At 41.7% G+C, this 23,743-nt stretch overlaps 1 protein-coding gene and 1 long non-coding RNA gene across 3 annotated transcripts in view; one reads left to right on the top strand and one right to left on the bottom strand.

The window, feature by feature from the left end:
* TEX15 (testis expressed 15, meiosis and synapsis associated) overlaps window positions 1-19,190 on the bottom strand; it is a 32,040-nt gene extending 12,850 nt beyond the window's left edge. For both annotated transcript variants that reach the window (XM_083481612.1, XM_083481613.1), the window contains exons 1-6: window positions 18,980-19,190; window positions 12,190-12,325; window positions 8,692-8,857; window positions 7,275-7,521; window positions 6,272-6,418; window positions 1,209-1,371 (exon numbers count right to left, since the gene is read on the bottom strand). In XM_083481612.1, the coding sequence (XP_083337738.1) occupies window positions 1,209-1,371; window positions 6,272-6,418; window positions 7,275-7,521; window positions 8,692-8,857; window positions 12,190-12,325; window positions 18,980-19,153 (1,033 nt within the window). In that variant the 5' untranslated portion in view covers window positions 19,154-19,190. The remainder of the gene's footprint in view (window positions 1-1,208; window positions 1,372-6,271; window positions 6,419-7,274; window positions 7,522-8,691; window positions 8,858-12,189; window positions 12,326-18,979) is intronic.
* Window positions 19,191-19,279: 89 nt separating this feature from the next.
* Window positions 19,280-20,723, top strand: LOC310696521. Its single transcript, XR_014520604.1, has 2 exons — window positions 19,280-19,432; window positions 20,348-20,723. It is a non-coding gene; the product is annotated as an uncharacterized lncRNA (long non-coding RNA).
* The last annotated feature ends 3,020 nt before the right edge of the window (window positions 20,724-23,743 follow it).

Here is a 23,743-nt window from a genome sequence, read left to right as displayed (position 1 = left end):
GGGAAGAGAAGAAGGGGAGAAAAGCTAGAGAGCATCTGAGATCAGGCATGGGAAAGGAACAACTGGAGTGAATGACTTAAGAGTGCACTCACAATGATTCATCTGTAGCCATGGCCTGCATTCTGCCTTTTTAATTTGGCACCATATGCAAGTCATGCTGCTTTCACCAGAGATTTATACAACATCAAATTCAAGCTGTGGTTGCAAAGGCACAACTGGGAGCACTTGCTGCCATGGCTTTACCAGTGCCATGCGTGGCAACATACATCAGTTTAGCGACGGGTGGGTGTGGCCTGTCCAAAGCCGTGTTGCAAGCCAACTGGGGAGGCCTGACAAGCCTAATTATGCCAGAAGTTTCCCTTGGCTGGAATAGGCAGCAGGATCATAAATAGGGAGGAATACCAGGAGGCAAAAATAAGGTGTGTGTTATGTATGTATGTTTACTCAGAAGTAAGTTCCAATGGCTTCAATAGGAATTCCTCCCAAATAAGTGTACTTAGGATTGCTGCCTAAAGGAAAGAATTGCAAGAGAAGACAGGTGAAAGCAATAAAAGGGGATTTTTAATTTTATTTTGAAGACCACTCTAGATCTAAGGACAGAAAAAGCTAAACCTTGTTGCCAGAAAGAGAGGCGAGACGACAGACAAGAGTACAGGGCTAGGCAGGCAGGGGGAATTGGTAGAGAAACAGAATAGCTGAAGGACACAAGAAAAAAAAGGCAATCTAAATAGACAAAGACTTGAGGAAACAGCTGCATTCACATTAACCCATGGTTTGTCAAAGACTCGGGGTCCGGGTAGGCCGGTAGAGGGCATTATCTGTAGTGGGCCCTAAGCTGCGGAACTCCCTCCCCACGGAGGTGCATCTGGTTTCGGAGAATTCGGAAGACCCTTGCTTTTGACACTCGAAATATGTATGTTTTCAGGGCCCATCTTATTTTTATGGCTATAAGCTGTTTTGAATTGTTTTCAATATTGTATTTTAATGCTGTAACCTGCCCAGGGACCTTAGGGCAATAACAAACAAACAAACAAACAAGCGATGTTTCACAGGTGAGCAAAGCCCAGTGCCACTGTAGCATAGAGAAGCATCTAGAGTGGCTGAACAAAGCATGGTTAGGGTTAGGGTCATACAAAATGGGAGGGGGCGGAAACAGGCATGTGTATTAATTTAAGAATATGAAATACACATTTATAAAATCAGCTTACCCACATGCTTAGGCAATTTTTGAGGTCTGCACTGCAAAGGTGTTGAAGCAGAGACAGTTGCATTTTTCTGATTAATGCGTTTTACTTCTATTACTGCATATGGAAGGCACTGCCTGGGCTTGTCCACTGGTTTTGAATGTTCACTGTATTCATAAAAATATATCTGCAAATATGAAAAATATCACAAGAATATCACTTGCAGGATTAGTAGAATTGCATCCTAGACAAAGTCTGCTAAAATAACTTTAGGTTTTGGTCATATTTCAGCAAAATTGACTTGTAAAACATCCACTACTTAAAAAAATATCTCTCCTTCCATTTATAACATAATACAAAACTAAAAGAAAAAAATCTAAAATCGAACACTATAGTTATTATGGAAACATTCAAATATTTAATGGAAGAGCTTGAATTACTAGTTATTTTATTGCAATTTCAATATTTGATTATAAGCTGCCTTAAACTCTGAAAAGGGTAGATTTTTTTTTAATTTAATTTTTTTATTTATATATACCTGTTCCCTATCTTACTGAGAGCAGTCTTTGCAGCTCAGCTGCACAGCCAACATTTCCGGCCTCAAACACAGAAGACATAACTCTGTCTTCCTGTGCCAAAATTCCCGCAAGAACTCAGGAGTCTATCAGCAATAAAACTGGGCTTCCAGGCTCCCAAGTTGACCGGAGTGAAGGTTTGGCCCAGTCAGGTCCGCTCTGGGGTTATAAAGGTAGGGCTTGCAATGCACTCAGCACCAGAGCCTTTAGTTAGCACATAGGTGAAGAGCTGATTCTTCATATACCAAGTTCTCAAGCCTTGACAGGCTTAAATGGTCATAACCAGCACCACTTTGAATGGGTAAATGAAACAGACTAGTAGCCAGTAAAGATGAGAACAGTACTGTCATGTGCTTGTAATGCTCTAATACTAAAAGGAACATATTCTGCAGCAACTGAAACTTCTGAACCGCCTTCAAAGGCAGTCCCATATACAATGCATTATAGCAATCAAAATAGTAAGTCATCCTGCTTCCCGCAGCAGTTTCCTGAACTGCCCCCATCCCAGTTGTCAGTCCTGCCAGAAGCAAGAGGGCTGTGCGCACCTAGCACCACAAAGGAGTCCGACTAAATCAATTACAGAAGCATTATCCCCGTCTGTATGAATTCAAAACTATAAAGCAGGCATGTCCATCTCCCAAGAGACTGCAATCCACTCCCAGTATATAAAAAAAAAACTGGCAGTGATCTACCCACTGTCATTGGAGGGAGGAGCGTGTGTGGGGTGGGTGGATTTATAAGCTTCCCCTCCCCCCTTGTAACTTTTTGTACACGGCAAGGATCCCGCAATCTACTGGTTGGACATCCCTGCTATAAAGCAATTGCTACCATGAAAAGCTATTGTAAAAGCAAGCTGGTTAGAATGAAATCAACCCCCAAGCTGTTACAATCACCACACAAAACTCTTTAGCCATATGCAGACATCCACATCCCGTGAGAGATGATGGCCTGGCCCAAACTAATCCCCTTCCATTCTGGTATTTGCACATTGGATTTCAGTTACAAACACACACCCACCCCTTCGTTATTCTTTTTACGACTTTTTAATTTCTGGTGTTTGGTTGTTTGGCAAGTTATTCATTGTTCAGGCTCATGTGCTCAGATAAAGGTGGCGATAAATGGGTGTCAATGCTCTGAGTCCCAGATTATGAACTGTTGAACTGCACAAGTTTCCATCTCTTTGTTATGTCTCCCACTTCTTCTGGCTATAGGTACTACTTGGTGAAAAGTTCTCAAATGGTCCTCCAAATCTCTTAGAAGAGAATTTTCTCTTGTGTAGGTCTTGTATCCAGTTCTCTGTGCCTGGTGTGACTTGGGCTTTCAATGTTGGGAGGGTTATTCATTTTGCTGTGAGCATGGCTCAATGAAACCTGCCTTCCTGGCAGGTATGTAGCCAATTATTATGTTGGTGCCTCCTATGTAACAGGGATTTGCCCGGAACCAAGTTAATTCTAGTCTGTACTTCTGCCCCAAAGGGTTTGATTACAGGGCAGAGATGCATTTGAAATAAAAGGACACATTCTACTCATGTGGACCATCTGTGGGCCAGATTTAGAAGGTGATTGGGCCGGATCCGGGCCTTAGTTTGCCTACCCATGATTTACATCAACAGCAATGATCTGTGGATGTTAGGTCCATGCATCCAAGATGTGTTGATGTCCTGTAAGCCTGGAGGAATATTTTCTAAGTCTAATGTCATGGGTACCTGATTTGATACAACACAGGTCTTTTCCCAACTGTGCAGTTATGTCTAATTGGCCTTAGTGTATTACATACTAATGTGTATAGGGACTTTCTGAGTTTTCCTGAGGTGATGGTATGTGGTGTTTGCAAGAGATCTGGTGTGTCTGCTGCACTCAGGGCATCTGGGCCAAATTTTGCTCATATATTTTATTATCTTTATTATATTATCTTTACTTTAGATCTTGTGATTTATGTGGAAGTTGTTCCACTTAGTTGTGCATTTTCTGATGTTAGCTCAATTGGTAGAGTGCGAGACACTAAATCTCACGGTTTTGAGTTAGAGTCCCCCATTGCCTGGAGCATGGACTTGAACTGTGAAAAGACACCATACAAAAAAAATTATGTTCTGTGAGAGATACTCACTCTGCCCATGCTTTTCTTAAGTCAAGATTTTTGGCTGTTATATGTGGACTGAGTCTGATGGCAAGGTGGGCAAATGGGCCAAAGTGCACTTGGTTTGCTATTGCGAGCCAGGCTTGTGCGATAGCAGCTATGATGGGAGTTTATGTTGCAGTTTCCCAGTTGCTTAGAGTCTAGTGCTGCCCAGCTGTTTAGCTGACTAAATCTAGTTCCATCTGCCTACTGTGGGATTTCATAATCTGCTTCTTGTGGCCATTATGGAACTTGTGCAATTAGATAATACTTATAAGTCTGTCATAGGGAGCTGCAGTTTGGTATATGCCAGATGAGGTCTGTTTGCAGCTCACAATTTTTTAAATACATCAGTTGGAATGAAGTATTTCCAGTGCGTGGGGGGGGGGGGTAAGTGGGAGGCCCCTAAGCACATATACCAGTCTGGCCAGAATGTTCTTTTTAATTATGTTTATTGTCCATAGGATTATTGTTAGACTGGCTCAGTGTTCTAGGTCTAGGCCTGCCTATATTTTAACAAGTGTTTCTTCCATACTGAATTTTACCCAGAAATGGGGAGACCCAAGTACATCATCTTTTTCCATTTTAGCGGCCAGTCTGTGTGGTGGGTGAATATTGGCCCATGCCCTATGGACATTGCCCCCAACTTCAGCTAGTTAACTTTGTATCCGTACAAGTGGCCAAAATAGTCTATTATTTTATTTTATTTTATTAAATTTACATACTGTTCTATACCAACAGGTCTCAGGGCGGTTCCCAGCAGTGTTTGAAACTCCCATTGTTCTAGGCGCATTTTGCGACAGAGAATTTCATTAGCGCAAGCAGTTTCTGAGCTCTGGGCGCAGTACTGCGCCCAAGATGTCAGACTGAAACTGCAGCATGGAAGGAAAGGAGGCCCTTTTTCTGCCTCTCCACTTCCAGCTACTCTCTGGAGAAGAGACCTTCTTTAGACTATTAGGGGGGTGAGTAACAGAAGGACTAGATCATGTGAAAAATGAGCATAATATTTTAGCTGCAGTTCATTCATTTTCAGCTTTGTATTCTTGTTATAAAAAGTGTGCCTAGACATTCTGTTGTTGCACCCGTAACCTAGGTTTAAGGTGCCATTTAGCTCCTAGCTTTCATAATGCAGTTTCTAATACTGGCCCCTAGGATAAAACTAGAATATAAAACCACAAAATGCATAAAAACAAGACCACAATACTCCCCCAACACATTTAAAAGGCATATGATGTCAATCAACCAAAGGCCTGGTCAAAGGATTGTTTTTGCCTGGCGCCTAAAGGTTTATAATGAAGGTGCTAGGCAAACCTCGCTGGGGAGAGAATTCCTGACAGGGAGCCACTGCAAAAAATGCCTGCTCTCATGTTGCCACCCTCTGGATCTATTGTGGAGGCACATGAAGAAGGACCTCAAAAGATGATGTCTGGGTAGGTTCATATGGGAAGAGGCGGTCCTTGAAGTATTGCGGTCCTGGGCCATTTAAGGCTTTATAGGTCAAAACCAGCACTCTGAATAGGGCCCAGAAACTAATTGGTAGCCAGCGCAGTTGGACCAGGATCGGTGTAATATGCTCAAACCCTCTTGCTCAGGTGAGCAACCTGCTTTCAAATTCTGCACTAGCTAAAGTTTCCAAACTGTCTTCAGAGGCAAACCTACATGATTGTCATAAATTTGGGGATAGAGATCTGCAGGTCCACTGAAAAAAAGCAGTGTGCTACCTGCAAAAAGGGCTATCTTATACTTAAATCTTCGAAGATGAGGGCGCTGTGGTTTGGGAGACATGCTATGGGTGGAAATGCACTCCCCCTAAAGCACCAAGTTTGCAGATTGGTAGTGTTTCTAGAGTTAATACTAGCAAGTGCAGACTGTGGTCAGGAGTGCTTTTTATCACCTTAAACTATGATGTGATCTTTGTGGGTCTGCTTTCAAAACTTCGATGGCTGCAAAATGGTAAGGTCAGAGTCTCTGTTTTTTTCACATTTCAAATCCCATCACAACCCAATAGCAACAATAAATACCATTCCTTCCTTCTTCAGCTGAAGACCTCCTCCAGAGAGGGGGCCTTCCCTGTCATGGGGTCTGCTATGGAGTGCCCTTTTCAGAGAAGATAGTTTGGTGTCAACATGTCTTTTGGGTGTTGGGCAAAGACTTTATTAAGGTGGGCGTTCCAGCATGTTTTACAACTTTTACAAAACAGTTTTCTAGTTTTGCAGCAGCCTCTGATAGTTGTACTGTTTTTAAGTTGTATTCTGCACTCAAAATAATAAATTAATAACAGAATATAAAAATTAAAAATAAAAGAACAAAGTTTCAAGAATACAACAAGAATACAACAAGCATAATGAAATATGACATCTGATTAGGTCGCATGTGCAAAAGTTAAGGATTCCCTACCAAAGAACCAATGGCCTGGTCCTCCAATGAATCCTTAACTGAAGGATGAACTCTGGACATGTGGCAATCAAATTTTGGAGTTGGATCCAAAGCAACTTTCTTCTTGCCTTTAGGAGGCTGAATTTTTTTCACTTTTCCTAAGAGAACCTATCAGATTAAATAAAAGAAAACAGAGTTATTTTCAGTAAAATGCTCACATAATTGCATTCAGTTACCTAGCTGGACATCTTTTCCTATGAAGTATATTGAACAAAGTGCTTTTTAAACACAGGAAAAAGTTCCACTCCCCTTAAGAGCATATAACTTAAAAAAAAAAAGTCAATGTAAAATAATGAACTGTGAGTTAACGAACATGAAAATAAAATATACACCACAGACAAATATCAAGAATGCACTCCTATATTCTGATTTCAGATGGAGGGTTTCTTTAAAAAAACAGTATGTGATCTTATCACTCAACCATAGAGGCTTCAGTATAAAAACTTAATAGCTGTAGTAGACATAACACTTCTCCAAATGCAAGATATTTAAATCCTGCATAGGAAATGAAAATATAAATTCTTGAGATTTTAGTAAAAATGTATATGAATCCGAGGTATACTAACCACTATTATCTGATGGTATTTCTGTGTTAGATTATGAATGAGGACCACTTTTTCACTCAGTTTGAAGATGGCCTGTAATTACCTCTTTGTTGTGACTGGAACACACTCAGCGCTTAACAAATCCAAACTGCTCCTCCCAACACCATCGTCTGACCCACGCATTGAGACTATAAAGCTGCACCTGTCTAGCTGGCCTTGCGCATGGAGCCAGTAGCATTTCAGAGAACGGTCCCGACTTTCAGCATCCTACCTAGCAACCTAAATTTGGCTTCTGCATACAAAAACGCATTATAGTCAGAAAAAAATAATCATTGGGATAAAAGATTCGGACACAAAACAACGACTCCTCATGCTACACAACACTTGCCTAGCATTTACCATTTCTGTATAAAACTTACCCTGAAAACAATTATATTTTCTATCGGGATTGAGTGTTCGGATGCATAATTCAGAGCAACATCAATGTGTCTGAATAAATATATGCCAAGTTGAGGATTTCCAAGTTGCTTCATAAGATTTAGTTGTTCTTTCTTGGAATGACCAGTGTGCAGGCCATTCTGACAAATGTTTGAGACTTCCTTGTTAGAGACAAGTAAAAAGCTAGATGTTTCTTTATCTTGCCTTCCTGCTTCACGCAACTTAGTCCTAGCAATAAAAAATAACACATTATACACATTTCCAAATAATTATATACATTTCAGATAAATGCTTCTTCACTTTCTTAGATTATAAGCAATTTCATAATACTGGTGTATTTGATTTTCTTTATACCCACTTGCAAGAAAAGGTAACAATCTGGCCCTGACCACATTGCAAATGGATGGTTGCTTAATAGTTGATGGTTTTCTTTAGTACATTGTAATTGGCTGTTTTAGTATGATGGCTCTTCTACATGCCACGGATTGTTTTATATCCAAGAAAGTCTGGTCTGGTGAGTAAAGCTGCTGCCTATCTCTAAAACTGAAAAAATGTAATACTGTTAATCTTGTTATTACAACCCATTGAACCATGTGAGTTTCAAGGAGGTGGATGATTCAGGATGAATGGGCATGTATTTCCTGCAGAATGGAGCTTAGCATATGTGGTTCAGGATGCGGGGGGTGAAACAAAAGGGAAGGCAGGTGGCCTAGAGAGTCACATCACGCAGTCCAATGTGTATGGATCAGGACTGGAGAAGGAATTGCCTAAGCCCATGGGACTAGGAGAAACCAGAACTAAACTTCAGCATCTGTGTTCAATTATGACTATGGATAGCTAGTTGTGTGTGTGTGTGATTTTTCTGTTAGGGCTCCTATAGCTTTTGCACATGTAATGGACAAGCGTGTTGGATCTGGAATGGAGAAGACATGGGTTCAAACCCCAGCCATGAAGGGGCTCACTACGTGGGTTTGGGCAAGTCAGTCTCTCTCTCTTTTTCATGTAATTGTTTTTAGAATACAGTGAGAAAACACCACATATAAACTTATTGGGAGTAGAAGAAGAAGAGTTTGGATTTGATATCCCGCCTTTCACTCCCCTTCAGGAGTCTCAAAGCGGCTAACATTCTCCTTTCCCTTCCTCCCCCACAACAAACACTCTGTGAGGTGAGTGGGGCTGAGAGACTTCACAGAAGTGTGACTGGCCCAAGGTCACCCAGCAGCTGCATGTGGAAGAGCGGAGACTCGAACCCGGTTTCCCAGATTACGTGACTACCGCTCTTAACCACTACACCACACTGGATGGAAGACAAAGGATGGAAGACAAATATGGAAAGGATGGAAGACAAATATGATAAAATAAAATGGATTAATTTCTCTTCATATAAGCACAATTCACCTCTTTGCGACGAATTCTTCTTCCAGATCTTTATTGTGAACCATTTTTATCTTATTGAACTGCCACAAAGACTCGAGGTTACATTCTTTGTCAAGGCAACTTTGAATCAGCCGTTGTTTAATCTCATTACTGTCTCTCTGATTATTGGAACACTCCGTTAGTAAACCTAAACACAAATAAATAAAAAGTTTTAAGAAATCTATTAGAATTACAGTCATGGGGATTACTAAGCAACATTTTTGGCAACAGTGATGGTCACAGGCAAAAGAATCTCCCAAAGAGATTACTGTCAAGTTACAAGGTTTAGTAAAAAATCTCAGGAGAGAAAATCTTGCTTAAATTAGGTCATGGAAATTAATTCATTGCTAGTTAAAGTAGCATCTATGTTATATAGGGACACACGTGACACTGCTTGGTTGAACTGGTGTGGTGGCATGAAGCATCCTGCTGCTTAGGTACTAAGGAGTTTCCAATCCAGCTTCTGTAAGGAAAGGGAAGCTGCCAGTTTGGCTTGGATTAAAATTTGCACAGAGGCAGCGAAAGGACTGAGAAGTGGTCCTAGGATATAAAGAAACCACGGGGTTCCTATTTCCTCTCCTGGCCCCTCAATATACGTCTGTGTTTCCACCAATCTGTGGGATACAAGATGGAGAGGGTGGGATGGAAGGGTGGAGGGCGAGAACAAAACTTTAAAATAAAGAAATGAAGAAGGGGGGCAGCCAACCAGGAAAACTTACTCAGATGAAAAAACTTACTCAGATGATCTAGCAAACATGATGAAGGAAGGACTAGATAAAGGGGAAATCTACACAAAACAACCACTCAAGCAAGCATTTCTCTACACACACAGAGACATGAAGACCTAACTGTCCCTCTGGAGAGGACGTTGCAAGTTGAAGACCCTGCCTTTCTCCAGTAGGAGTCATCCCTATTAGGAATGGCGTCCTCCTCTATGTGGTAAAAATAAACAGAAAAGGAAGAGAAAGGAGACTCAGGCAAGAATGGTAATCAGAAAGAAAGCTTTGAAGAAAATTCACAGTGCATAAGAACAGGTGTTATGGAAGGTTGGGAGACAGACAGGATTTATAGGAAGGCTGGTCAACACTTCAAAGAATATGGTTGCTTAGTCAGAGGAATTATGCTAGTTATGGCTTCTACTGTCATGGTAGCATTGTGACCTTGCAAAACTAAGGAAGCAAAAAGGAGCAAAAACAGGGATATGGGATGAAGTTCACATACTGATTTAAGCTAATTTGACTGCAGGCTTTAAGTCAACCTTTATTTGAAAGAATATAAGTAGAGATTGAGAGAATTAAGATGGTTCATGTCCCTTTGTAAACCATTTTTCATGCATACCCCCAACTGTGGCAAGGAGTCTTCCTGTGAAAGCTTTCACCTTTGTTCTTGACAACTAACCTTTTAACATGCACATGTTATAAATATGTAAGTCAATTGCTTTGCATCATACAGTTTTTGCATATTTATTGAGGTATACAAGTGCCTCTTTACTTTTCTTGCTCATAATTATTTTTTGCTACAACCAAGACTACAATCATGACCATATTTACTCAGAAGTAAATCTCAGTGAACTTCAGTGAGGCTTACTGCCAGGTAAATGGGGTTAGGATTTAGCCTTAATCTGCTACATTTTCAAACTCATTTGAATGCATCATTTCATGCTGTTCTTTCCCTATGGAAAGAGGTCCCTTTGTCAAAGTAGAATCATCTGGCTCTGACTACCCATTACTGACCACCTTAACTTTCTGCTTTAAAAGTGACATTAAATTTAAAATTATCTTCCTTTCCCTCATCCTTCAGATTTTCTTGACTTTTAACTAAACTACTAAATGAAATGTAGCTGATGCCTGGGTGACGGAAAGGAGATAGGATGGCACGTTTATAGTGGTGGGCTGGCAAAATCAAGGTAGCAAGAGCAGCTGCAATCCTAACCCCATTTACCTGGAAGTAAGCCCCTCTGAATACAATGGGACTAAGTTTGCAACCATGGATAGCATTATGATGGTCAATTAGGCACTTCATTAACTTTGATTTTTAAGCCCTTTGTTGTTTTGCTGAAAAAGACTAACAGGGCATTCCCTGTAGAAATTAATTAAAATTGAAAGGCAATACACAGAGGTAACAAATTTGTAAATATCTGTTGGTGGTTGAGTCATGCATGTCTACGTGCTCTATAAAAGCTACATATGTTTCTGCGTTAGTAGATAAAACGGAACATAGACTTGTGCAAAATGAATCAACTGCAGTGGAAGAGAAAATATCAGATGAAAGTGCAGATAAATATTGGAACAGATTGAAGCATGTTTGTGCATCCCTAACGGGAGCAGCCCTTTTTCTCCGTACAATTACTCAGGAAGTGGTAGCACATCATAGTGGAGGACAATATTTAAAGCAGAAGGTGGGAATCCTTGCAGGAAGAACGACAGCGGAACCTCTACTTACAGACGTACTCAGTTCCGGAGGTCTGTCTGTAAATTGATCTAGGTCACTGGTAGAAGCGCTGTTGTGCACAGGTGCATTCAGCGGCAGCACACTTCTGCGCATGTGCAGATGGCGGCAGCCGCTTCTGTGTGTGCACAAATGGCAGAAGCCGCTTCCGCACGTGCATGAATCGCGGCAAGCCCAGTATTTACTTCCGAGTTTGCTGCGGTCACAACTTGGATTGGGCCCAAGTAGAGCCGGTCGTAAGTAGAGGTTCTACTGTACTCAGAAGAATCTGACATCCTAGGCTCCTTGGGAGGAAGGGCAGGATTTAAATTTAATAATAATGATAATAGTATTAGCATCTGCCACTTCCCACAACTGGCAAGGATGCTTAAACACAAGTATACCATTAAGATTCTCTTTGGAAATGTGACTTAATTTTGAATCTGATACAGAATAATTTACAAAAAATAATAATTCGATCAATCTTTATTGAAAGATTATAATGGCTAACGCAGGTACATCTCTGTTGGAGTTCACAGAATAGTATTATTGAATAAAAAGGCTGAAGATGGGCTGAACTAGAATAAAAACGTTGAAAACAAGGATAAATCCAGCACAGACAAAAGCTAAACCTAAAATCTGAGGGCCTGGCACAAAAAAAAAAGTTTGGATTTGTTGACTAGAACTGTAGTGACAAAGTCAAGCAACTCATTTTAGGGATAACAATCCATAACCTTGGTGCTATGGCAGAAAGCTCTGTCCTATGGAACCAATAACTTTACTTCTTTCAGACAGGGATGCTACCATATGAGGAAACTCTTCAGAAGAGGAGAGACGAAAAGGCAGAGGTAGTGTCAATTCCTATTATAAACATCAGAAACTGTCAGGATACAACTGACCTGGGAAAGCATACATTTCTGAAGTACAATGACATGAACTGTTTGAAAATGACACAATTTCTATCACGTATCACATTGTTTCTTTGCTTATTAAATTATGGCAGATCTATAACACATGATCAAAATTGAGTATTTTGCTATTTGTCTACTGTACCTTTATCAGGAGCTCTTTTAGGGATGGTAAATTTTTTCAAACGACTTTGATCTGGCAAAAATATACCCTTTGTATTTGACGTTATGTTTTTCTGTATCACTTCCATCTTTGATTCCTTTTCTATTTTGTCTTCAACCTGAATCAATAATGAATTGCAGAAACTGTTATTAAAACTTTAACTTGCTTTTTCTTACTTCCTCCCAGTATCTTTTTCTTTTGTCCCATAAATCTTGAGCCTGAATGCAGGGAGTGTCCTCACTGAAATTTGTACACCACTCTGGGAACTCTTGTGGACTGAAAAGTGATAAAAATGCCAATAACCGTAGTAGTAGTAGTAGCTTTCTACACAATTACTTTATTGTCTCTAAATATCTTCCATCATTACCCATTCCGTTTCTGTTTTTAATTCCTACTGCACCTGGATGTTCAAATTCCCTATTAACTCTGAAGCAAGAATGCCTCGTTTCCACCCCAAAAGTTTAATAATAAAAGAATGCATTTCAGTGCGGGCAAGTTAAGGCTCCCCCCCCCAATACCACTAGGCTGAGTAACTGCCTATGGTAACTGCAATTAAATTGCGTTATCAGTTGTTACTTTTGTTTTGCACTGAAGAACATATTTAACATATTTAAATGAGACACTCAAGTAGAAATTTAAAATATGTGTAAGCATATTAAATGTAAGTACATTAAAAATTGCAACTGCTTTTATTCTTGCACTTTTATCTGAAGTATCACATTTCACAACTGTGGTTTGTATCCTAAGTTCTACAGAGTAGACCCACTGAACCTAAAAAGGTAAAAGGTAAAGGACCCCTGACAGTTAAGTCCAGTCGCAGATGATTCTGGGGTTGCGGTGCTCATCTTGCTTTACAGGCCGAGGGAGCTGGTGTTTGTCCACAGTCAGTTTTTCCAGGTCATGTGGCCAACATGACTAAGCCGCTTCTGGCGCAACGAAACACCAAAACCAGAGCAGTGCATGGAAACACCGTTTACCTTCCTGCCGGAGCGGTACCTGTTTATCTACCTGCACTTTTCTTGGTGTGCTTTCAAACTGCTAGGTTGGCAGGAACTTAGGTTAGTCTTATCCATTGATTTCAATGGGTATACTTTGACTGGTGTTGAATGCAACTCTATAAGGTAAAATAATCAACCAAATACTGTTATTAGTATTTCAGAAGCAGTTCTGAGTGGTTTTTACAGCAGTAACTCTTGAGCTAAGGGAATGAATTATGGTGGGCTGTTATTTATGAACTAGGCACTAGAGGGAGATACAGTACATGTTTCCCAGCCAAAACAATGGCATATAAGTCTCCAACATTATTATTTTCATTCTCTACAAAATTGTATTCCAAGGATGCTTGTATTCCAGGGACCATAAACTATTCATGGAGGTCTATTAGCACCAAAGGCATCTCCAGCAATATGTAACGTTTTGAATATCAATACAACTGCAGAAAATTTGCACAACCAGTATTTATCACAGTGTCATGCAGTCTATGGGGGTGAGGGTAAAGAAAAGTGTGTGGGCACACTGAATTACTGTGGTTACAAGTTTTAGTTCTTTGTTTCTCTGGAAGATCAAAATACAGCTCAACCAATCAAAGTCTGTCCTTGAACCTCCAAAACAAGCATATCCATGATTGGATGGCTATAGCTTTCAAGGTCAACACTAATTTCCTCCAATCAAAACAGTTATATGACCATTACAAAAAATAATATTTGGGCAACCCCAAACACCCTCTATGAGATGACACTGATTGACATATGACCAAATACTTTTGGTGCAAGATACTGTAAAGGGCTTGGGTACATGCACTTATCAGTGCCTTCTGCTCAGTGTGGCCCTGGCCAAGATTCAATGCGATCTTATAGATAAAGTTTTTCTGGAGGTGTGGGTGTATGATTTGTGGTGGCCCAGAGATTATTTGTGGGATGCATACTATCAATGAGCATTACAGTGGTGCCCCGCAAGACGAATGCCTCGCAAGACGGAAAACTCGCTAGACGAGAGAGTTTTCCGTTTTGGAGGTGCTTCGCAAAACGAATCTCCTATGGGCTTGCTTCGCAAGACGAAAATGTCTTGCGAGTTCCTGCGGGGTTTTTTTCCTTTCCCCTTTTTCTAAGCCGCTTATCAGCTGATCCGATAAGCCGCTAAAAGCCGCTAATAGCGCTAATCCGTCAATGGGCTTGCTTCGCAAGACGAAAAAACCGCTAGACGAAGAGAATCACAGAACGGATTCTTTTCGTCTTGCGAGGAACCACTGTACAAAAAAACTAAGATCAAGAAAACATGAAGAACCTTGTTGGATCATTTCACAGTACCAGTCCAGGAGTCTATCATTCTGTTTCCAGAATGGCCAATCTGATGTCTATTCAGGCTGGCAGGATGGGGTGGGGGGAGATCAGATGTGCTAAAGAAATAAATGGGACTCCTGCCTCCCCCAAACTCTTGCTGTGCTGCATAGTGCTACAGGGCTTCTAGCCCCAACCCTGAACATTCAATAGCTAATAGCATACAGGCAAAGAGAGAATTCCGGAATTTTTCAGCTTCTCAGCATGCACCCAGCCAAACCCTAATTCTCACCCTCCAGGACACTGCAGTTTTCTTGACATGCTATCTTCCTAAACTCTGATTCAAAACCATCGTTGAGAGTATGCAGATTAAGATCACCTGTAAGAATGTTGATATTTGATACTAAAAGGTCAGATTTAGCACACTGTACTGAGAAACTACTAATAAAGTTTTCTACTTTTTGAAGAGTATTAAAAAAATTATAGATCTGTGACAAAGGAGGTTTGTTTGGGAGTTTCTCCTAAAATGTACCCTTATGTTTAGAGGGCTATGAACTGTGCAATTAACATTGGGCACAAGGCATCCCAGAACAGTTGTTTTTTACAGTAATGAATTTCTGAAATCAAGCTTAGTTTATTTTTTATATTTCTAGGAAGAAAGAATATGCATTTCAATACAGAATAAAAAAGGCAGACTAGTTACACCATATTGCATGGCACAATACTAAACCATTGCCTATGTACCGATCTTACCAAACCTGCTAGAGCAAACAAAATTCTGATTTCTCTTTAAGAACTGCCAATCACAGTGTCCATACTTTTTATATTTTTGACATGTCTGTTATGCTTTTGCTCTGTTCAATTATTTCCTCACACTGAGTTACCACAGTAGCAGCTGCTGATGTGGCAGCACTGTCCTGACCTCCAGTCTGCAGCTTACTGGGAGGAGAGGAACAAGGTGGTAATATGGTGCAAATGCACCAGTGGAGTTCACCCAGCGTTCCTGCTGGTGCATGTGCTCGATACCAACCTCAGCTCTCTTCTCAATAAGCCACAACAATGCTGAAGATGAGAACTCACAAGTACCACTCCTCCACCACATGCTACAGCATTATAATGGCTAGTTAATACAGTAGAATATATAAAAATACTCCCTATAATATACAATCTAATCAAAATCAGATTTAAAAACAGGATACACATTTCATAGATCATGTATAAATATAGTCATATCCATGTAGCTTGAAAATAGAAACTAATTCAATTTTTGACATATCTCCTGGTAAGGAGAATCATGTTTCTGAAAGCCATGCAGAAGTAAGTCTGCCTTATTATCTACACAACATATTCAATTACTTTTGCTGCGTTTTGCAAATCTATTAATCTCGTTTGATGTGGTGTTCACTTTGCTGCAATTAAGGACAGTTGACATATTCTATGTTTTGCCCCTAATAACTTTTCAGTAGTTTAATATTAACCTTCCTACACACTTACAATGCATTTCCCCCTCAAAAGAATTCTCAGCACTGTAGTTTACCCCTCACAGAGTTACAATTCCAAGCAACCATTAACAAACTACAATACCTAGAACTTGGACGGGGGGGGGGGGAGTGTTTTGAATGTGATTTAAAGGTATAGCATGTAGACACAACAAGATTCCCTTATGATATTACCCTAACAAATCACACAGTTTAAAAGCTAAGCATTCTATAAAAGTGTAGAATTCTTAAACGTAATCTCATTTATGTACTTTAATTCTTTTCTGGGCGGCAAGATAAAACATCCAAATATCAGCACTTGAAAATGCTAGTAAGAAAAGTGGTGTATTTTGTGTCTGTTAACTTTATAACATTTTCTACAGAATATTTGAACTAAGGGTATATTATGGTAAATATTATTCCTCCATTTGCTACACTAATTACCCCCCATCCCTTACTTTCAGGAGTAGCTGGACAGTTTTGAAATATTACAATTAAAATATGCAAGTTATGAAAACCAAAACCAAGCAGAGATATGTTGCTTAAAATTACCTTTTCAACCAATTATTTGGGAAGATTTTCGTTTCTTGGAAAGGATTTTCAATACTTCCTTTCATGGAAAGATTTTTTTAAAAAAAATCTGGATTGGAAGTTACTTAACTCTACGGCAAATTAAACACTACATCAACAATGAATCAAACCAAACTGTCATAATATAGTTGTTTTTTAACCTTTTTAGACTATATTTGTCCATTATGGTAACAAACACAGACCACAACACAATGCTAGTTTAAAGTAAAAGTTTCCAAAAAGATCTAAAACTCAATCAAACTTCAGAAACCCCACAGATTGTTAAAAAGGATTTTCTTCTTAACATGTTCAGGGTTCATTTAAGTCATGCACTTACTCTGTTTTAGCTATTTGATTTACCTTTATGAACAAGGACAGAGTGGGAACTTTGCACTTCTTCATTGTAATTTTAGAAAACCCAATAAAGCAGATTTTTTTTTTAAAAGTAAAAACAATATCAATCAGCAACAAATTTCTGAAAATGCTTTACACAGGTAAAGTAACTAGCTGGATACGAGAGAATAAACTATCATAGTAAGGAATAGGCTCACCTAGTGATCACTTTTACTGTATTTTTTGCACCATAACACTCACTTTTTTCCTCCTAAAAGTAAGGGGAAATGTCTGTGCGTGTTATGGAGGGAATGCCTACAGGTGGCATGCCTACGGATTTTCCTCCTCTAAAAACTACGTGCGTGTTATGGTCGAGTGCGTGTTATAGAGCGAAAAATACGGTACCTTATGAACTTCAGCGAGTATCTGAATGCTCTCAATAATCATTTTCAAAGTGTTACCAGAGGGGACAGCATTACAGCAAATCAGGCTGTGATCTTCAACCTCTTAAACTTAATTTTCAGTAAATTGTGATGGCCCTACATACTCTTCCAAACAGTAGTGGGAGCAGTTCAGCAATAAAACAAGAAACAAACAGGGGGTGCACTGTGTAAATAACACATCACGTTAAGTTAGCCCTTAAAATCATTTAATCACCTTAAATATATTTATCAAGGTAAATGGGTAATTCCTCCCACTAATTTCAACATATATGTATGGGCAACATGTAGGTTTTAATTTGAGTGAACTGAGGGCATGGTGTGCGTGCTCAGAACCAAAGGCAAAGCATTTATTCTAAATTTAATAACATGGGTACCTAGAAGGGTTTTTTAATTGATACTATTTAAAAGGACCCAAAATGCAAACTGGACTAACTACTCTCACTTCAAACACAGACAGACAGACCAACCACACACATACACACACGTTCCAACTCTCAATTTCAGAACTGCATTTCTGCTTTCTAGAGACAGATGACTAGGCTTAAGTTCCACAACTTGTAACTGCGAACTCCCACAATAATACTCAGGAGCACCGTCCTTTATTCTTCCTTCATTCCCAGCCCTACCACTGACAAGAGACACGAAATCCAAAACCTGCTGCGCACGTTGAACATTTTCCTCACCACTATCAAGAGTTGGAGCAAGAACCTAAATCTTAACACCACCAAACAAAACCGAAGTGCATTTACTGCATTTACTTTATAACCCCAGCGATGTCGAGAAACAAGAGGGCTTCGCGGGGATTGGGGAAATGAACAGGGTCCAGATCCACCGGGGAGGGGGGGGAACCACTCTCACACGGACGGACGGCGCAAAGTTAAATGTGCCCAATTCGGTTCCGCAGAAGGGCATACAAGTAACCACTAACACAGACGGCACCCTTTTATATATGTAAAAGGGTGCCGTCTATGTTAGTGGTCACGAATTTCGCAGCACCCTTTTGCAGTGGTACCTCGGGTTAAGTACTTAATTCGTTCCGGAGGTCCGTTCTTAACCTGAAACTGTTCTTAACCTGAAGCACCACTTTAGCTAATGGGGCCTCCCACTGCTGCCGCGCCGCCAGAGCACGATTTCTGTTCTCATCCTGAAGCAAAGTTCTTAACCTGAAGCACTATTTCTGGGTCAGCGGAGTCTGTAACCTGAAGCGTCAGTAACCCGAGGTACCACTGTAGATAAAAGGGCGCTGCGAAATTCGTGGCCAGGGGACTCGCGTCCACGGCTTTTAGCCCGGGCAGTAAAATGGAACCTCCAGGTTCAGGAGCAGTTTGCAGGCGCATTACCCCGTTGCTGAGCAACAAGAAACGTGAGGAGGGCTTGGGCGGTTTTCCCTCAAGCCCTTCTTGCCCTCGGCTATTAGAAACGGGACTCCGGGCCAGACGGATCCAGAAGTGCAAGCGTCGACCCGCTGATAACAACGCAAGTTAGCTAATCGTGAGCGACTTCGCCGTTGATTTCAACGGAAAACCCGAGGTTTCGCTCGGGCTGAGGGGCCAGCAGGAGACCCGAGGAGGGCCAGAGAAGCCCGCAGGGGGGCGCGGAAGTCTGATATATGGGAAACCGCGCGAAGCCGTTAGCCGACCCCCGCGAAGCAACCTGTCGGCCGGTCACTCACTTTCTCGTCTCCACAGCCGCCGTCCCTTTTCCCCGCTCCTTCGTCGCGTCCCGTCGGCTTCAAGCATCCCTCCGGCTTGCGCTTCGAATGCGAGCTTTTCAGGGCGCCGGCGACGCCGGCTGTCGCCACAGCGTGCCCGGCTTCGGTCCGCTGCTGCCGCGCGACCGCCACCATCGCGGCGGCCGGTGGGCGAATGGAGAGCGCCGGCTCCCGCAGCGGATTTTATAAACTCCGCCCCCGCCACGTGCAGCGCGCGGTGCGAGGGAGGGGAGGAGCCAAGGGACGGAGGTTCTCGCGCTCCGAAATAACCGCTCTCCGGCGCCCCGCCCCCCGAAGCCGATGGCAAACATATTTTATTTTATTTTTCGCCTCCAAGGCGTAGAGCGAGCCCAAGGACGGTTGGTTTGCCCAGCCATAATAAACCCCAACCACACTGAATAATGGCATAAACAAGTGAGAAAACTTCACCACAAAAACGCACACTGTTCAAGCAGATTGGAAATTCCCGAGATTAGTACAGTTCAAGGCAGCACGTTAGAAGCCGTCGGATATTCTAGGACCTAGAAAACACTTTCTGTCTTGTTTTCAGTTCCAATATTTTAAAAGCTCCCCACCCCATTCGTTCTTTCTCCCATTTTTTCCCTCACAGATCTGTGGCTTGAAGCCTGTGCAATTGCAAAGTTCTTACGGAAGCTGAATTTCATGACAATTTGGAGACTGGTCAAAAAGAAGGGTAGAAAAATAACGTAACTAGACACATCGCTTTGCCCTGGTCTTGAGATGCGTGTTTCCAGGACCCACGCTGGTTTTTTTTTATGTGCGTGGTTGCATTTTGTAATTGCAAGTTGTGCCTAACCATTTTTAAAATGGTTGCATACGTGGGGTCTGGGTTAAAGGCGGATCTACACGGATCCTCATGGATCCTCCACTTTTTAAAAAATAGCTCCAGCAAATCTGCAAACTTGCAACCCGCCCTGGGACCTCAGGGTGAATAGCGGGTTATTTCTACACCAGGTTTCCCATCTCTACAGGTTTTGTGGTAACAGCAGACAAAAGCTTACAAGTTCACTCCTTAACATCAGGTAAAGCTAGTGTAGACGCCTAGCTGAAACCCTGGGAAGTTGCTGCAGACAATACTGAGCTAGGTGGACTAATGGTCTGACTTTGTCCTGTATAAAGTCAGCTTCTGATTTTCCTATGTAACGGGTTGCCATATTTAAAAAAAACTACAAACCAGGACACCTCATAAGTTGTTGAGCTTTTTATAGTAGAAGCTACAACAAATTTTGAATTTTGGAGCTTTTTTTTTTGGCATTTCCTGCATAATTTAACCCTCTTTGACGGAGATTTATCCGATAAATATTCCAGGATGCCATTTTCGGAGGCGAATTCCAGGACATGTCATGGAAAATCAGGACGTATGGCAGCCCTAGACTGTGTAAGGTCTATGCTGACTTATTCCTTGATGCAGGCCAGAATTTCAGAATGCGCTGGGAGAGGCACAGACAAGTCCAGCCCCAGACTTACAGAGAATCCTGGAAGGAAGAACACCTGTAATAAACTTTTAAACAAATCTCTTCGCTTACTCTAAGCCTCAGTCCAGGTTCTTCATTGAAAAAAAGCCCCAGGTTTCTGAGTACAATAGTGATGTGCAGAAACCAGCAGATGAAGCTATTTGAGGTATGGAGAGTTTTCAATGGCACAGTAGAAATATCCGAGGTGTAAATAAATGCCAATTTATTTATTTCATTTTAATGGCTTTTTACTTAGGATTCTAGATGCAGTCTTGCTGAGGAAAAGAAAGTTCCAGCCAGCTAGCCGAATTCGCCACCTTTATAGAAAGTGTGCTGCAAGTTTGGTCAGGGTCACAGTGACTCTGCAGAAAGAAACCCACTTAGCAAGCAGCTGTGGGATCTTCTTGCTTCCAGGCCCTCTATTGCTTGGGGGGGGGGGAATAGGCTCTCTCAGCCCTGACTAGCTAAAGGGAAAATCTACTCTCCTGTATCCAGGCTTGTTCTGTTTACAAACTGATCTTTCACTTGGGTCTGGGATCCTCTTTGGATTAAGGATCATGTTTCTGCCATCATGTGCTGGGTGCTATTTGGTGGTGGGCTCTGTGGTGAATGCCGTTTGGTGGTTGCCAGTTTTTTAAAAACTCTGCACATTTATGTTTCACAGGGTGTGAAAAAAGGGCTTTGCACCTTTCTACAATATGCATGTGTGCTTGGGGCCCAGGGTCTTTTGCCTCACCATCCCCACTACTGACTCCCTGTTGCTACTCATCTTCAAAAAAAATAAAGAATGTCCCCCGATTCATTGAAACAAATTGGCGACCATAGGTTAATGACTTTTTGTCATTCTTCACAACTTCTATCCCAGGTGAGGCCCTGGCTTGGCAGCTTCCCTTCAATACTCAAAATATTATCCAAATTCTACCATTTATAAATTTGTAATATTCACCAACACTTGCCGTGACGGGTGCCCTTGCACACTCAAACTCTGATACGCCGGATACGTAACGGGCCTGAACAAAAGCGAGAGCATAACGTGATGGGAAAGCAATGCTGGAAGTGTGTCCACATGGGGATCCATGCATGGGGAGCTGCTTATACAACATTGGTCCAAATTGCTCATCCCCCCCCCCAATGGATTATGGCAATTCATTTTATGTGGGTCCACACATACGAGCATTGGGACACGGGTGGTGCTGTGGGTTAAACCACAGAGCCTAGGATTTGCCGATCAGAAGGTCGGCGGTTTGAATCCCCGCGACGGGGTGAGCTCCCGTTGCTCGGTCCCTGCTCTTGCCAACCTAGCAGTTCGAAAGCACGTCAGAGTGCAAGTAGATAAATAGATACCGCTCCGGCGGGAAGGTAAACGGCGTTTCCGTGTTCTGCTCTGGTTCGCCAGAAGCAGCTTAGTCATGCTGGCCACATGACCCGGAAGCTGCCTGCGGACAAACACCGGCCTATAGAGCGAGAGGAGCGCGCAACCCCAGAGTTGGCCACGACTGGACCTAATGGTCAGGGGTCCCTTTACCTTACACATACGAGCAGTAAAATTGGTAGAAAATTTTGATGGAAAGGCCATATCCCCTGGGCCCACTGCTGATTATTAGAAAAGGCATACTATTTTTTTAAAATAGTTATTCTACTACTTTTTTGGGATGTGTGTGTGATGTGTTTGTTTCCTTACTTGCTGCCATTGGCCTTGCTTCACATGCTTTGCCTATGCTTCGGACAGGATCTGGTCCCATTGCCCTACATTTGATAGCTGAATTTTTATTGCTGTTATCAACTGGAAACTTAGAATTATTTCACAACTTGATGGGCTGTAGGGAAATAGGAATTATGGCACATACTTTGATTAGGAGCTTTTGAGAACTGAGGCAGTCTGTATCTGCAAACGTCTTGGCTACAGCAAAATATGGCATAATGTTGGGAGCTAACTTTGAAGGAGTGATTGGGTACCAGCATTTGTAAAATTTTGTTCTGAGGTTGGAAAAAACATCCAAAGAGTTATGAAAGGGAGCCACCAGTTGCCAAGTGTTTCCATAGTTTCTGCTATTAATTAAATTTATATTACATTTTGTTTGCATACATCCATATACATTTTCCATCCATAATTCAGGCCTAGCCTAAGAATAAGCAAATACATAAGAGAAAACAAAATAACATAACCACTTAATATATTTGCCACCACCCGTAATCCATATTTGTTGTGTTTATCAAACCTTATAAATTCTAAAATTTTATTTGACTTCCGTCTACTACTTCAATTTGAATCAATTTTTCCTTTCCTTAACTGCCTTCTCTAAATGTTTCCACTTTCTTGGTATTAACTTTCTTGGTTATAATAGCTGTTTTGTCTTTTGCAAAAATTAATCAAAGCGTAATAAAGGCATAATTTGAGAACAAGGTTTTTCTAGATAGTTTTTATAACACTCCCATTCCTTAAGAAACGTTTGGCTTGTTCTATTCCTAATTGTTTCTGTCTTTTTAGCTAGCTGTACACAGGTATATTCAAATAACTTTACTTGCCATTCCTCCTTTTCCTTCTGCTGGAACTGGCCCATACTAAGCAGCCACTTTTTACCTCCTGCAAGTCACCTGACATCAGAAGATTAAACTTCGAAAGAAGGGTTATTGTTTAAGTGCTGGCTAATTGAAAGCAGCTGGGGTGGGGAGTGTGCTCCAGGACCTGCCTTAATATAAAAGCCCTGCTGCCCTTTCCCTCCTAGAGCACAGTAAAACAGTGAGGAGCTGACTTTGCAGCAGCTTGGCCCTTGCCTATCCTGCTGTCTCAGCCAGCAGGTGTTTGTGTAATTTTGTGCTACAATAGTTTGACCTGTGAAATATCTGGTTGCAGGCAAGAGTGCTTGTGCTGCTTGTGAAAAGGTAAAGGGACCCCTAACCATTAGGTCCAGTCGTGGCCGACTCTGGGGTTGTGGCGCTCATCTCGCTTTACTGGCTGAGGGAACCGGCGTACAGCTTCCGGGTCATGTGGCCAGCATGACGAAGCCGCTTCTGGCGAACCAGAGCAGCGCACGGAAACGCCGTTTACCTTCCCGCTGGAGTGGTACCTATTTATCTACTTGCACTTTGACGTGCTTTCGAACTGCTAGGTTGGCAGGAGCAGGGTCCGAGCAACAGGAGCTCACCCTGTCACGGGGATTTGAACTGCCAACCATCTGATCGGCAAGTCCTAGGCTCTGTGGTTTAACCCACAGCGCCACCCACCTATGAGTAAGACGGCCCTGCTAAT

Source organism: Podarcis liolepis (assembly GCF_965112155.1).
Source record: "Podarcis liolepis genome assembly, chromosome: 17".
In the NCBI taxonomy this organism is placed as follows: Eukaryota; Metazoa; Chordata; class Lepidosauria; order Squamata; family Lacertidae; genus Podarcis; species Podarcis liolepis.
This window is presented reverse-complemented; position numbering and strand designations above follow the sequence as displayed.